The sequence below is a fragment of the Rhopalosiphum padi genome, chromosome 2 (assembly GCF_020882245.1).
Source record: "Rhopalosiphum padi isolate XX-2018 chromosome 2, ASM2088224v1, whole genome shotgun sequence".
In the NCBI taxonomy this organism is placed as follows: Eukaryota; Metazoa; Arthropoda; class Insecta; order Hemiptera; family Aphididae; genus Rhopalosiphum; species Rhopalosiphum padi.
In genome coordinates this window covers 56884184-56900104 of record NC_083598.1, presented here as the reverse complement: position 1 = coordinate 56900104, position 15921 = coordinate 56884184, and the positions used below count along the sequence as shown (strand labels likewise).

At 24.1% G+C, this 15921-nt stretch overlaps 2 protein-coding genes across 7 annotated transcripts; both read left to right on the top strand.

Annotated features, from left to right (window-relative positions):
• The first annotated feature begins 882 nt into the window (after positions 1-882).
• LOC132921061 (D-aminoacyl-tRNA deacylase) lies at positions 883-6708 on the top strand. Of its 3 annotated transcripts, none has more exons than XR_009660825.1 (6): positions 883-1111; positions 1256-1346; positions 1687-1919; positions 4644-4785; positions 6276-6329; positions 6579-6708. XR_009660825.1 is itself a non-coding variant. In XM_060983887.1 (5 exons), the coding sequence occupies exons 1-4, from the start codon at positions 1069-1071 to the stop codon at positions 4775-4777; spliced, it is 501 nt and encodes a 166-aa protein (XP_060839870.1). In that variant the 5' UTR covers positions 883-1068; the 3' UTR covers positions 4778-4785; positions 6276-6708. The 3 variants fall into 3 exon arrangements, 1 of the variants encoding a protein (XP_060839870.1); XR_009660824.1 differs by having other exon boundaries at positions 6276-6357; XM_060983887.1 differs by having other exon boundaries at positions 6276-6708.
• A 1021-nt stretch (positions 6709-7729) lies between these two features.
• Positions 7730-14988, top strand: LOC132921060 (cyclin-dependent kinase 8). Of its 4 annotated transcripts, none has more exons than XM_060983885.1 (13): positions 7730-7955; positions 8073-8271; positions 8856-8922; positions 8990-9100; positions 9856-9996; positions 10052-10241; positions 10561-10675; positions 11099-11197; positions 11297-11369; positions 11446-11543; positions 11603-11696; positions 13218-13406; positions 14260-14988. In XM_060983885.1, the coding sequence occupies exons 2-13, from the start codon at positions 8144-8146 to the stop codon at positions 14770-14772; spliced, it is 1818 nt and encodes a 605-aa protein (XP_060839868.1). In that variant the 5' UTR covers positions 7730-7955; positions 8073-8143; the 3' UTR covers positions 14773-14988. The 4 variants fall into 4 exon arrangements, with proteins under 4 accessions (XP_060839868.1, XP_060839867.1, XP_060839866.1 ...); XM_060983884.1 differs by having other exon boundaries at positions 7730-8011; positions 8847-8922; XM_060983883.1 differs by having other exon boundaries at positions 7731-7955; positions 8847-8922.
• Positions 14989-15921: the final 933 nt, after the last annotated feature.

The window sequence follows — 15921 nt, the reverse complement described above, 5'->3', positions numbered from 1 at the left end:
GTTTAATAATAAAGGTGGTGTGGAAAATTACCTAACACTGTTATTCTTATCTTATAGTTACCTTGCATACATTTTTTTTTATTAAATACCAATTAAATAATTATTTATATCAAGAAATGAGAAATATTATAAACTTATAAATAAGTTCAATATAAATTTAACATTAAAGGAATAAGTGGCCATACAATGCTTGTAAATAAGTATAGTCACCCTGTTAGGTTAATGGTTAGGTTTTAATGTACTTACCTATTATAATAAATAGGTATTTGAGCAAGTTCTTTTTAAAATTATATATAAATTCTACATTAACATAATCGATAATTCATAGGTCGTGTATATTAGAATATAATGAAACGTTACTACCTACTTATTTAAAACATCGAATCTAATATTATAATTAGAAATTAAGAATTAGAATTAGAGATTTTACTATCGTCATGTAACTTACTTATACTTCATACTATTTTCATAAGATTTTTAAAATTTAAATTGTTATTTAAGTATTTTTTTTAGACAAGTTTTTTAAATGACCGTCGATTTCTGAATGACGTGGGAGATTAATGTTAATATGGAATTTAAATTTTCTTTGAGGTTCTAAATGTCAAATGGGATCCAGTTGACGTACGTGGATCTACTTGTCGCGGGATCTAGGTGATACGTAACCGGTACTGCGACTGCGTCAATACTCAATGTTATACACAGACTTCTATACTATAGTATACTTTAAGCCTGTGATGCCATATTCAAAGTGGGTATAAATATATATATATCTCTACCATGGCCATATTGTTATTCTGTGATAATTTTCCAATTGATAATAGGTCCATGGTAGAAGTGGTTTGTGATAATAATATTATTTTTTATCTGCTATCATTTGGTTATCGTACAAGGTTTATGATTTCAATTTTTACTATATAATTCAAAATTCAAAATTCATATATCAAACGATTTCTCTGCCAAATGTGATGTTTCTTCCGTAATACTATAGTATTACTCTAGGGTTTGTTCCAAATTTAAACTTCTGTAGTGGCTGTTAATTCTATTAATATTATTTTGCATGTTTACATTATGAAGGTAGTAGTTCAACGTGTTTTAAGAGCTAAAGTTTCAGGTAAATGTTTATAATATTTTTGTTATAATATTTAATATCACTATTCAAATTTTAACATAAAATATTTTAATTTTATTGAATGAATAATTATTAACAATATTTATATATTAGATACATAATGTATAGTTGTGTTTTTTTTTTTAGTTGATGGACATGAAGTCAATTCAATAACTAAAGGCTTATGTTTGTTGGTCGGTTTGCAAAAAACTGATCAAAAAAATGATATTGATGATATGTAAGATAATATTGAATTTATATTTTTAATCTACAAACTAATTAACTTACTAACGTAATATATTACCTATATATATATTTTTTTTTTATTAAATATAGGGTTGTTTTTAACAACAATGTCGAAAAACAAATTTTTATTGAGATTATTAACTTTATTATATAATAAATTGTGAATAACATTTGTCTGTTTTTTAATTGCTAGAGATTTTATTAACTTGTAATACTTTTATTCTTATATCATGATAATTCTTTTAATAGTAAGATACGACTAATATTAATAATGTTTTTAATTATTGACCTAACCTAATATTATGTTATGCATATATTATTTATTATTATAGGGTGCAGAAGATATTAAAGCTACGTCTTTTCAATCAAAATGAAAAAAAATGGCATTGTAATGTAATGGACATGAGTTATGAAATATTGTCAATTAGTCAATTTACTCTATGCTATAAGCTTAAAGGAAACAAATTAGATTTTCATATGGCAATGCCTGGAGGCCTTGCGTTACAAAATTATCAATATTTTTTAGAGACTTTGCGTAAACATTACAATCCAAGTAAAATTAAAGGTAAACAAGACAAATTTATTAAATTAAAAAATTAAAATATTGATATTGAGTATTTTAGGTTGTACCAGAGTGTTATAATTTAATGTCTTTTAACATTAAAGATATAAAGTGACAGGGCCTAAAATAAATGAAATTTTGTACTACACTCTTAGGTTTCCATAAAAATATTACATAAAAATTGTTTATTTTTATATTTGATATCCCAGCAGCTTCTTTATAAGATTTAAGTATGTAATAAAATCATTTATTGTTTAAAATCAAAACAGATTATTTGGTGTACTTTTTGAAGTTCTATGTCACTTATTATAAAACATTCATTAGAAACTATTTAGATAAATAAAGAAAAGGTATAAGGTAATTAATAATAATTAATAATATGTTCTATTACATAATTTTGTATTGCAAGAAATTAACGTTCATCATGTATATGTATAGTTTTTCTTTTCTTGTATGTTGACTTTTATCAAATAATTTAAAATTTGCAGTTTTAAAATATTTTATTTATTCAAGTTCTGGATTATAAGTTGCAATTAAACACATAATCCTATCCTCCCTATAACAGACTCACTTATAAATTGTTATTAATGAAGCATTTAAAATGCTTGGTTTTATATTAAGAAATACTAGAGAATTTAAAAGTATTCAAGTACTTAAAATGCTCTATCGTTCCCTTGTTAGATCTAACTTAGAATTTGGATCATTAATATGGAGTCAGAATTCGACCGATCAACTGGTTGACAATGTTCAATATAAATTTCTATAATCAATTGCTTTCCGCTTAAATTTACCGATCTTCAGAAACTCAATGTCATTAGTAGGACATTCTATTTGTATTCAGCCATGCGAGGTTTGACATAAGATATCTGACATATTATTAATTTATGATCTCATCCTAAATAACAATATTGATTGTCCTGAATTGTTAAGTAAGATTGGTATTGTAACTCATAACTAGGGTCCAGATTTCAATGCAAAGTGCATATTTTTTTGGTTGATCTTACACAATGCTTTCTAAGTACATAATTCATTTCATGTAACGAGGGTTTCAAAGCTACAAATTGTATTTTGCATTTTTTTTTATTTCTACAGAATAATATTTCCCTAAAACGGCCAAAAAGTAAGCGTGTCAGCATCAAGTCATCATTTCAAATTTTCAGTTTTTTTTTTTTTAATTAAATAATAAATAATGATTATAGCTTATTTATAAATTAAAAATTGAATAAAAAAATATATGGTATTTTAAGGTCATTTTTGGCTATTTTTTTTTGAGCATATTTGTATGGTTTTAAGTGTATTTAAATCAGGGCCCTACTCATAACTATTCAATTATAAGCTCATTTATTTTTTGTCTTTTTTTAAAAAAAATTTGTCCGATTCTTTTTGCCTGAGAGCACTTATGTTATGTAACCTAATTTGTAATGATGTCATTTTTTTTTTTATGTCTCGTAATTGTATCAGAATGAAAGCTTTGTCTTTATTTTAAAGTTAAAACCATTATTATTATATTTTTCACAATGTGTGTATTTTACCATTTAATTTAACCCACAACTTAAATTGTGCCTATTACCTATATATTATTATTTTTCTTTGTTTTCAGTTGTCTAGATTATTATTATATCTTCTTTGTTAAAGGCTTGTCCCGTGAAAATGTTTATAGAATAAAAATAAAATAAAAAATATTAATCCATTTGAATTTGCTTTTGGAATCTACTATTAAGATAACTTAGGTCTGTTAAAATAAAATTATCACTGATATAAAACACATATATATTTATTTTTATTTATAAAAGTTAATCATATAAAAACAAATTAAAATTAAAATTTGATACATACAAAAATAAAATAAAAACAATAAATGAAGTGTTTAACTATGTAAGCTGATAGCTTAACTAAAGTCTAGATGTTAACATAACACTAATATAATTGACAAACTTTTTCATTTTACACTGCACTATTGAGATTTCATACTACATTGACATATGTAGTATAGTTAAAATAAGTTAATTTCAAATCTTTATCCTCTCTTATATTTTTTTTTTTCAATTTGTTCTTTTCTAAAATAAAAGGAACTAACCATTCTCCAACTGGATAATTATTAGAATGATTTAATTGTTATAATATTTAACAATCATGTTTTATAATTGTAATCAGGGCTCATAACTTATAGCTCTAAAAAAGGTTGTTATATAAGCGTAATAATATTCTCTAAAAAATATTCATATAAGCGCTTAAATATGCATTAAAAATACTAAATGATGCGAAAAAAAACCGTAGTATAAAGAAAATTATCAAGCTTTTATTATAAAAAAAAAAAAAACAATCGAATTACCAAGTTTCGGGAGTACACTCTCGCTATGTTGCGCATTGCCTGAACCCGTATAGTTATACATAATTTCTTCTAATAATATTATATAATATATATAATAAGAAAAATAATTAACATGAATTAATTACTAATATAAATAATTAATACAACTATAATTACGACAATTGAATGAATCATACATGTTGTTATTAAGAAAAAATGTTTTAAGACTACGGAATTGAAAAAAAAAAATAATAAATATGCAAAAATAATGTTAGCAAAATAGCACTTATACTTTGAAATATGTAAAAATATGCAACATACAATTTGTATTTAGCTTCTTAATTATCTGAAAAAAATTTATACCTCACTAAGGTTTGTTCTAGAGCCCTGATTATAATAATATTAATACATTTTAGATGGAGCATTCGGGGAAATGATGGAAGTTGAAATAGTGAATGATGGACCAGTGACTGTTCAATTAGAATTTCCCAATCCTGAAAAATGTTTTGATGGAAAATCTGAAAAATTAGGAGATATGGATAAAGAATAGATTAAAAAGTAATATTTTACTTAATTAATTATTATAAATATCTACCTTTACACATTTACATAGTATTTGAGTGTAATAAAATAAATAGTACTAACTTAATACTTATAGTAGTTATCTGTATTTCAGTATTAGTTATTTATTTATTGTATTTATTAATACCAGAATAGGGTGAATGCATAATATAATGTTTGTTATTTTTATTCATATATAGTTTATCACTTGTATATATAATTCATCATATATATATCACCAAATTTAATAATATACCACCACTTGTTACATATGATCACCACTAGATCAGGGAGAGTGAAGTTGTAGGGATTCAGCAGATGGTCAATGTCAGCAACGGATTAAAATGCCAATTGCCAGAGGAAAAATAAATTTTCTAAATAATGGTTATTGGTACTAAAAATAGTTGACACCGTTCTTAACATATGAAAATTATGACGCCAGGGGCAGTTGCCCCCTTACCCCCTATTACACACGGCTCTGGTCAATGGTTATGGTCCTAGTGGATAGTACAGTTTTATTTTGTGTTAAGGATATAACATTATTATTTACAGATGACTATTATAATGTGTGAATGTGTATTATATACATTATACACAGTGTATACAATAAGACTAATGATGACACCCTTCCAAGCTATTGACTTATTACAATCAGCTAAATTAATTTAATTAATTTAAAATTTAAAATTTAACTAGCAATAGCTAAATTCAAGCTATTGATCATTACAATTGTTTTGCTTATACAATATGTAGGTATATTACACTATTTATAGATTTAGAATTCTCAGAAATAATATTACATTATTAGTTGTTGCAACAATTCACAAACATTATAATATTGAATATTATACTATATAATTATGGTGACCAGAGGTACTATTTTTCGTATGACAGTACTCTTTTTTGATAAATGTCCCAGTGTCCTTAACAATAGTGTTTAGTACAAAAGATTGTACTTTTTTTTTAAATATTATGGGCTAATACATGTTTATGATTTTTATAATTTGGTATAAATTTATATTTTATGGTTTGAGCTAATGTAATCTAATATGGTTGGTAGCATAGTTAATTTAATTTGTTATCTGTTAATATGTTTCCTAAATATTGACAAAGTTTTGTACTTATTATTTATTCAAATTTTACACATGATATTTTTACCAAAAAAAAGGTACTTTTAAAAAAAATTTTATATCTGGTCACCATATATATATATATAATATTCTAGCACTAGCTAATCTTGTATCAAAAAATTTACGGGGAGGAAAATGTCCTACTATACTGAAAATAGCCAGGGGGAAAATGTCCACTTACCACCAGGGGTCACCAATTAATATTTTTGAAGGGCCACATTAGGAATTTGAAAATTTTTCACGGGCCATAAAAATTCTAAGTACATATTTACATTATTTAAAAGCCAATAATATTTAACAAAAATATTAATTTACAATAATAACACATATAATGCTGTTGTAATATGTGTTATTTAGGTATTCTTTGTCTGTGGGCTGGATAAAATGTGTTCCGGGGCCACTGGGCCATAGGTAAATTTACCTATTATCAAATTTAAAGGTAAGAATATTATCTAGACAATGACATATGCTTTTAATGATATTATTATTTTAAAGTGAGTTACAGCTATGTGAAATATTACAACTTTAAAATGTTCATAACTCACCTTAAAATGATAATATCAATAAAATCATATGTTAATGTCTAGATAATATTCTTACCTTTAAATTTGATAATCGGTAAATTTACTCTATTATTAAAGCTAACATCTCAAAATATAGGTAATTCTGCTGAACGAAAATTTGTTATGATGTATGTTAGTAAGACAGAGACAACACATGCGGGTCCTCTTAAGCTCAAACTTGTATTTTTTTTTATTTAATAAATAACTATTTTATTTCAACTGATAAACATTGTCTAAATTATTCAAAATACTCTACCTACTATAAGTATATAACTTAATATTAGGATCACTAGCAGAGCATCACACATCAATAAAATTTTTTAACAGTTTTTAACAAAATGCAATGGTAATGAAATTATTTATATTTTTTAAGCTTTATTTCGATTTTTATCTATTTAAATGTCAATTAAGAAATGTATGCTTGCAGGTCAAAAAGCTTGAAAATATAATATTAGGTATCTATATGATCCCTCATAAAATGTTATCATTATTTACTTGAATTAAAAATATGTTTGTATCTAAATCCACAATAATTTTTTATGAGCATTTGAATTTTATATTGTGATGACATCGTAATTCACCTATACAATATATTTAGCATTCACACGTAATAAAGATTTTTAATATTTTTTAGTAATTTAAAACATTAAAATCATATTTTAATTAGATAATTACAAAATAATTAACAAAAGGTTTAATTTTATACAAGCTTATTCTTCTCTAATACAATCTAAAATTATTAAATAATATTTTTTTTTTATAGACATTTCATAGAACAGATAAATAAATAAATACATTAATAATAATAATAGTAAATATTAATAATAATAATAATTTATTAAATAAATTTAATATATGTTGTGGACATTTCATATTCAAATGTTGACGAAATCTGATATTTAAATTAAAAGAGTAGGTAGCCAGGTAGGTAATTACAATTTTAGTTATTCTCTGAAATCTGAATATTATTAGTACGACGACTACAACAATAGACTATATGAAAATATATAAATGTTATATTATATAGTCTCAAACTCTCATACACGAATAAATTTAGATATATTATCTAATATATTTGTGGACTTATATATTTTTCTATTTCTTTCATAAACCCACTGTTTAAATAATATATTAAACTATATTTAAGCATTTATGTATAGATGAGATACATGTTGTCTTTACCCTATGATATTATTATTATCTCCTAACGTTGGCTATACCGATCCGGCCTCTGTTATCAGTATACAGTTTGTTTACGTTTCAGTGTTGTTAAAAGTGGTCAAATTTAAAAGAGAAAATTCATCATTTATAATTTATCTATCTATTGGGTTATTTATATTGTGATCATTTTTAATTGAAAACTGTCTTAAAAATACATTGTTGTCTGACCTATTGTTTATTGAATTGAAACTCGATAGTGCGTTCTTTCCGCCGATTAGTTAATCATTGCCACAACTATGGGCGTTCTGTATAGGTGTGTATGGTTTAATAACTATTGAAAAAAAAATTATAAAAACAAAAAAATGAACTGTATGTCTTGAATATAATATTAATATGTAGTTAAAAGCACTACTTAATGTTTATGTTATAGGTCAACAGCTAAATAATTCATGTGTCTTATCATAAACATTGTGTTTTGGTTCATTGTAAGATTTTAATTCAATGGATTACGAGTTCAAAATTAAGACGGGCAATGAAAGAGCTAAAGTGGAAGAGCTGTTTGACTATGAAGGGTGTAAAGTTGGAAGAGGTACATATGGTCATGTATATAAGGCCAGAAGAAAAGATGGGTACGTAACATAATGTAAATTTTGAATAAACAATAATATGATTGGAACATAATTTTATAATTATGAAAGGTACTATCATCACAGAACCTTGATAAATATTTTTTGTTTTGATTATTAATATTAAACACCTAATTAAAGCTTACCAAATACTTATATGATTATTGATTTGGTTTGTATTTGTTTATTTATTTTAAACCACTATTGACATTTATTAAGTTTTAGGTTATAACTTATAACATTTTGATTTATTATTTTAATACTAAATGATCACAAAATAACAGAAATAACAATACATATATTTCAGTAATAAATTGTTTGTGAATTTAGTGTTAACATTTGTCTTGCCTTGATAACAAATAGTAATTACATTATTGACTATTCATATTAAAATATTAAAGAATAATGGTGTGGTATAGTATATACATTTTATTTGTTTAATAATAAATAACATTTGATTGGTGGTCTACTCAATATATGATAAATATTTGTATTTTGTAGCTCTGAAAATTTTAATTGCCCATTAATTTTTTAATCAGATTATCTTAAAAAGTTATTGTATATGCTAACTTTTTTAGGGACAACAGTAAAGACTTTGCTTTGAAACAAATTGAAGGCACTGGATTATCAATGTCAGCATGTCGTGAAATTGCTGTTTGTATTTAAATTTTATTTACTGATTTGTTGTAATTTAAATAATCAATTATAGTTTTTATTTTAGTTGTTACGTGAATTGAAGCATCCAAATGTGATAAATCTAATAAGAGTATTTTTGTCACATAATGATAGAAAGGTTTGGCTGCTCTTTGATTATGCAGAACACGATCTTTGGGTAAGAATTATTACAATAATAGAATAGTATGAAAAAGTTATAAGCTATATTATTATTATTATTTGTTAAGTATATTTCACACAAATTATTATAAAATTAATTTGTGTTTAAATTTTTATTGTTTCTAATTGTATATGATAAGTGGCTAATAATAGCAGTGATTGATAAATAGTAAATATAAAATATATAATTTATATTCCTTAAAATCAATTATAATAGTATAAAAGGTCTAATATATTTTGTTATTTTTTTTTAAGCATAAATTTACATTTTTTTGAGTACTTGAGCAACATGGTTATGTTTTAAACTGAATAAATGATAATTATAAAAAACTAAATAAATTAAGTAATATGGTTAGTTTATGAACTAACACTAAATAACAAAGTCAATAAAACATGTAAAACATTACATTTTTTATAGTTAAATTTTTATTAAAAAAAAAAAATCATAATTAATGTAACTATTTTTTATACAACCATTATCCTCAATATATAAGAAAACATTTTACAAATAACTCAATAAAATAAAACATAACTGTAAAATATTATAAATTAATAGAAATTTAATATTTATATTCTTTTAATACAAACATTAAACATACATATTATATATAGCATTTTTTTAAAAACATTTATTTTTACAGATATTAATGATTATAAATTATATATATTTTTAAATATATAAATATTATTTTGTAATTTTTAATAGTTTCAATTAATTAAAAGTTAATAAAATAACATTCTATTTTTTTTTAGCATATTATTAAGTTTCATAGAGCAGCAAAAGCAAATAAAAAACCGGTAATGGTTCCCAAAGGAATGGTTAAATCTTTACTGTTTCAAATCCTTGACGGAATACACTATTTACATTCTAATTGGGTTTTACATAGAGATTTGGTAAATATATTTATAACTATTTTAATAACTTAATAATAATTTTTTCAATTTTTAGAAACCAGCTAATATTTTAGTAATGGGCGAAGGCCCCGAAAGAGGACGTGTAAAAATAGCTGACATGGGGTTTGCTCGACTTTTTAATGCTCCATTAAAACCACTTGCTGATCTTGATCCAGTTGTAGTTACTTTTTGGTATCGAGCTCCTGAACTTTTATTAGGTGCAAGACATTACACTAAAGCTATTGGTAACTATATTATAAACAATATAAACCATAAAATAAGCAACTAGCATGTTATATATTTATTTTAAATTAACATATTTCTGCAAAAAATCTTTTTTTTTATTATTACAAGTTTGAAGGCTTTTTTTTTACAAAGATTATTAAACAAATAAGCCAATAATCATTATTTTTAAAATCATTTTATATTAATTAAATATTTGAAATAATTATTTGTTATTGACATTAAAATCAAGAAGTTTACTATCAATATTAAAATACAATCTTTGTTTTATTAATCATAGTGTATTACTACTAATAATTTTATATATTAAATTAAATTTAGATATTTGGGCGATTGGCTGTATATTTGCTGAATTATTAACATCTGAGCCCATTTTTCATTGTCGCCAAGAAGATATTAAAACAAGTAATCCTTACCACCATGATCAATTAGATAGGTAAGTTAAAGTTAAATCACGCTTATTTATAAAGTCAAGTTCAGTAATGTGATTGAACACATTATACGTAATACAAATGAATATTTGTAAAGAAATTTGTATATTTCAATTTTAAAGAAATTAACATTAATTAAGTACTTATTTTTAATACATTTGAACATATTGGTTCATTTACTGATTTTTAAACATTCATAATTACATTTTTATAATTTATTATTTATATTTTATATTTACTGTTAGTTATTGATATTGGGGTGGAAAATGCCATCTGAAATTTACAGCATTTAATTAATAAAATAATAAAAAATATATAATTATTAATAAATTATTTTTGAAAGTTTTTAATGATGTCTTAATTATTAGAATCAATCATATTATAGAATTTCTGTATATTACTATAATAGTAGTATATCTATGTTTTAGAATATTTAATGTAATGGGCTTTCCTCAAGAGAAAGATTGGGAAGACATAAAAAAGATGCCCGAACATCAAACTTTAATGAAAGATTTCAAACGATCAAAGTAAGTATAGAGATTATTAATTTCAAATAAAATATTGTGATATTTAAATACAATAATTCTAAGTTATATAAATTAATTTATTATTTTCAATTATTTTAGCTATTCAAATTGTTCTCTGGTGAAATATATGGACCGGCATAAAATCAAACCAGATAGCAAAGCATTTCATTTAGTAATAAAATAAAATACATTAAAAGCTTCATCATTACCAATTAAAATAATGTTTCAATATATCTATTTTGTTTTAGTTACAAAAATTATTACTGATGGATCCTAACAAAAGAATTACTTCAGAACAGGCTAAACAAGATTCATATTTTCAAGAAGATCCTACACCTACCTCAGAGTAAGTATTTATTTTTATGAAAATTAATTAAAATTGTAATACAATTCCACATTTTTTAGTGTCTTTGCTGGGTGTCCAATACCATATCCCAAAAGAGAGTTTTTGACTGATGATGATCAAGATGATAAAGACAAAAGGCAACAAGCTACAAATGTATGTTTTATTTTTATTTTTTAACGAATAGTACAGTTTTGTTTGATGTTTTTGTAACAAACTGTAGTAACACTAAGTATTAAACTATTTTAGTAGTATTTTATTGATTATAATTTCATGTTTTAAAAATCATACCAATATTTAATTAATTTACCTCTCACATATGACATTTTTAAAATAACAACAATTTTTATTCTAAAACCAAAGTACAACATAATGATTAATATTTGGATGTGTTAGTATAATATAAAGTAATTAGAACTGGAAAATATTTTCTATGGATAAGTTTTTTAATTACTTATTATAAATTTAGAAACAGTACTTTGCTATTATAACTTATAATGTTTTACATGTCATATTTGTTGTTTCTAATTTACATTTGTATGATTATAGCATTGTCATATTTATTTAAAGTAATATTATTCTTAACATTAGAGTAAAGTGATCTACTAAAAAAATATAGAAAATGTCAATATCTTTTAATGTATTAATATTTTTGAGAAAACAGAAGTTTTTACTCCAAAATTAAAAATAACAATATTGTAGGTATCTATTATTTCATACATAATTTTGACTGTGTTATGCATATGTAAAATGTTAACAACAAGTATGAGTGTTACATAATTTTAAGAGATTGAAGATGCAATAGTGAAAGTGATTGTTACTATCTTACATGCATGTTTTTGTAGCATAGTAAAACTGCTTTCTGTACTCCACTAATTTTTATTACATTATAATTGTGCTATTATAGAAACAATATTAGTCTATTAATATGACCTGGTTTTGTTGACAGAATATTTTTATATTTAAGTAGTTAAATTATTTTTTTTTAAATTGTAGTCATAATTGTTTTGAAAATTTATAACACTTAAGCTTTGTTTCATAACAGATTTATATATTATACCACAATAAGTATTCTTAACCATGTAGTTACAACAAGTGAAGTACCGAGAGCAGTTATATTTATGACTTAAAGATTAAAAAAGACTACTGATGCTCTTTCTCATATTTTTAGTTCAATATGTGCACTATGGTCTATGTTATTTGTGTGAAAGTAAAAAATAATTATAAATGTGTGATTTCCTATTAATGCACGACTAAATTTAAAAGACCATGAAGTAGCTAAAAAAAAAAAAAAATATTCTATATTATTAATTATTGCAAGCATTTAATAACTTTATAGAGGCGCCTTTATAATATTACTGATATATTACCACAACAATTATCAAAATAACACAACTTTTAAGAAAATAATTAAATTTAAATTTTAAAAAAGTGATACTTGAGCATTACCTTAATTTTGAGATAGCTGTCATTGATATTTACTTATTAATACAAAACATGTTTCATTTTTATTTAATTTCATGGTTTTTAAAATTTAAAATTTGCTCTTTGATTTTTCTATTGCTTTAAAAACTATACTTCTTTTAAGAAATACATTTTTATAAACCATCATATCATATTAATACATTTAATTGCATGCTCTTCAATACTTTTATGACTTAAATATTATTTTGCTAGATTTTTGCATATGATCGTGGACGTTACTTAATCGATAGTTCTAACACTCGCATTTATAATAAGAACAATAGTATCACATCTAGATTTGACAGTATCAGTATTACCCAGGACCATCGTAATAGCTTAACCAACAATGCTTATGTTAATAGTTTGCATGATTGGCATGGCTTAAATCACACTACGCTAGAGGTAATACACATTAAGTTTTTTTATTATTGATTGGTCTTAAAGTTGTTACATTTATTACAAGTAAGTACTGTACTCACTATATTTACAATTAATGCTTATAAATTTAATTTTGGTAACACGGTTGTGCACTATTTATTGATTTTTTTCTTACTTATAGGCATGCGGTGGATAATTATTTCTTTATTTTTTTAAACAAAAAAACATTTTTCAAATATTCTATTGTCTTGATAGATCATATTTTTAACTTTTATAAAAAAATACATTTAAATAATATTATGTTATTAAGTAAACATTTTTTGTTCTTGACTACTTTTTATATAGCATTATTGATTTTACATACATTTTAACAAATCATAATAGTGTTTTTTAGTTAAAGTATTTAATATATGTATACAAGTAGATAGGTATTAATAAAAACAATTGTTTGAGTATAAATTTATTATTACTAAAATCAGATCAGACAACATTAATAAAAACGTTTTCAAACTAAGTTTCTGATACAATGTCATAAATTTAATTCATAGTTAAACATAACATTTTGATTATATAATTAATCAGATAAGAAGTGTTATTATAATCTAAATTGTATATCATAAATTATATATTTAATGTTAGTAATTATTAGAAGTTATTTATAAATATTATTTGTAATATAAAAAATAATTTCAATAATTTCAAACTGTTGGGATCGTAAACATATTTAATTTTCTTATGAATGATTAGGATACTGAAGTGTATAGAAGTATCATTTTGAGGCATGGGGCTGTTTTTTAAAATGTTTAGCTGATTTTCTTAATCATCAAAATTCAATTGTTTACATCATTTTACTATATTATTAAATTTTATTAATTAGGGTGCACATTCTGATCAGTCGGGCAGTCATCATAGTCATCAGCAACAACATGCAGCTAATCAAAAACGTATGCGCATGAATGGTCTTGGTCAACATCCGAGTGTCAACCCAGGAACAGTAATGCCACCTAATGTTCAACAACAACAACAGCAGCAGCAACAACAGCAGCAGCAGCAGCAAGTGCAACAGCAGCAGCAGCAGCAGCAGCAGCAGCAGCAGCAGCAACAACAACAACAGCAACAACAACAAGTGCAGCAACAACAACAACAAGTGCAGCAACAACAACAAGTACAACAGCAACAAGTGCAGCAACAACAATCTCAACACCCACAGCAGCAACAACAACAACCCCAACATCCACAACAGCAGCAACAACAACCACAACACCCACAACAACAACAACCACAACAACAGCACCAACAAGACTTCCATCATGTGCCTCAACACCAGCAAATGATGTATTCTCAGGTCAATCCCAATGGGCCTGGTCCTAATTATTCACAAAGGTTTTGAATTATTTGAAATAATTTTTTTACCTATTTGACTGATAAATTGTATTATTTATTAATCTTTATCAAGTATATAAAAAACTAAATAAAAAGCTTATTTTAATATGTCTTGACTAATGAATTAATTTAAATCATCAGGTTAAATGTGTACATTTGTTGAAGTTCAGATTATATCATATATATATATTTTTTAAATATAATTACCTAACATTAAAATTCATTTGAATTGTTTTATTATGGAATATTAATGAATTATTTTATCATTAAATTGCTGATATTTGTGCTCTTTTAGCCTCAAAGGTGGTACTTAAAACTGTTGTCATAATGAATTAATATATATTATGTTAGATATTATATGTGTAAAATTCAAAAGGTGGTATTAGAGTCAATTATTTCTTGTATGGTAATTTATTAATAATCTAACTGTAAATAACTATACCCTCTTCTGACCTTTGATTTAACCTTTTAATTAAATCACTTGAAAAAATCTTTTATTTATCATTGTCGTGAAAAATTAAATTAGTATTACATATTAATAATGTGTATACTTAAGGTATATTGTTCTTGTACTAAACTTCTAAGTTCTACTATCTATTTACTGAGAGTACATAGCTCTAAATACTGAATCTCGGTAAGTTACTATATAATAATATCAAAAATAAAGTGATTAAAGTATGATATGATGTATTGTAATAGATTATTATCCATTTTTAAACTTTAGTAACAGTAAAACTATTTAAATAGTAGTTTATGCCTACTGGGTGCCAGGTTTTTGGTAGACAACATCAATAATCAAGGGCAGCACCCTACTAGAATTTTAGTTCATTGTTTATATGGTGACCAAAATACGTCTAAATTGTTGACACTAGGCTCAGAGTATACATTTTACGGAACCTGGTACGGATTCTTTAAATTTATTAAGTATAAACGAATATTAGTCATTAGCATTTGAAATGGGTGTATAATATTTTCTGACGAATAAAGTAATATTAATAAAATTTACATTTGATTAAAAAATTGTAACGGTAACACGGCGTTCTGGATAGGCATTTTAGGTACACCAATGCCATGCTTTCAGATAACATGATTAAATTTTTTATAGTTTTATAGATAAAGTATATTTTTATTAAATGAGGAATACTATTTATTATAA

Excerpts from the sequence above, each read along its gene's own strand:
- LOC132921061 (XM_060983887.1), top strand. The coding sequence starts at position 1,069 with ATGAAGGTAGTAGTTCAACGTGTTTTAAGAGCTAAAGTTTCAG. Across the intron at positions 1,112-1,255 it reads TTTAAGAGCTAAAGTTTCAG|TTGATGGACATGAAGTCAAT; the intron begins GTAAATGTTTAT and ends TTTTTTTTTTAG. Across the intron at positions 1,920-4,643 it reads CAATCCAAGTAAAATTAAAG|ATGGAGCATTCGGGGAAATG; the intron begins GTAAACAAGACA and ends AATACATTTTAG.
- LOC132921060 (XM_060983884.1), top strand. The coding sequence starts at position 8,144 with ATGGATTACGAGTTCAAAATTAAGACGGGCAATGAAAGAGCTAAAGTG. Across the intron at positions 10,676-11,098 it reads CACCATGATCAATTAGATAG|AATATTTAATGTAATGGGCT; the intron begins GTAAGTTAAAGT and ends TCTATGTTTTAG. Across the intron at positions 11,370-11,445 it reads ATAGCAAAGCATTTCATTTA|TTACAAAAATTATTACTGAT; the intron begins GTAATAAAATAA and ends ATTTTGTTTTAG.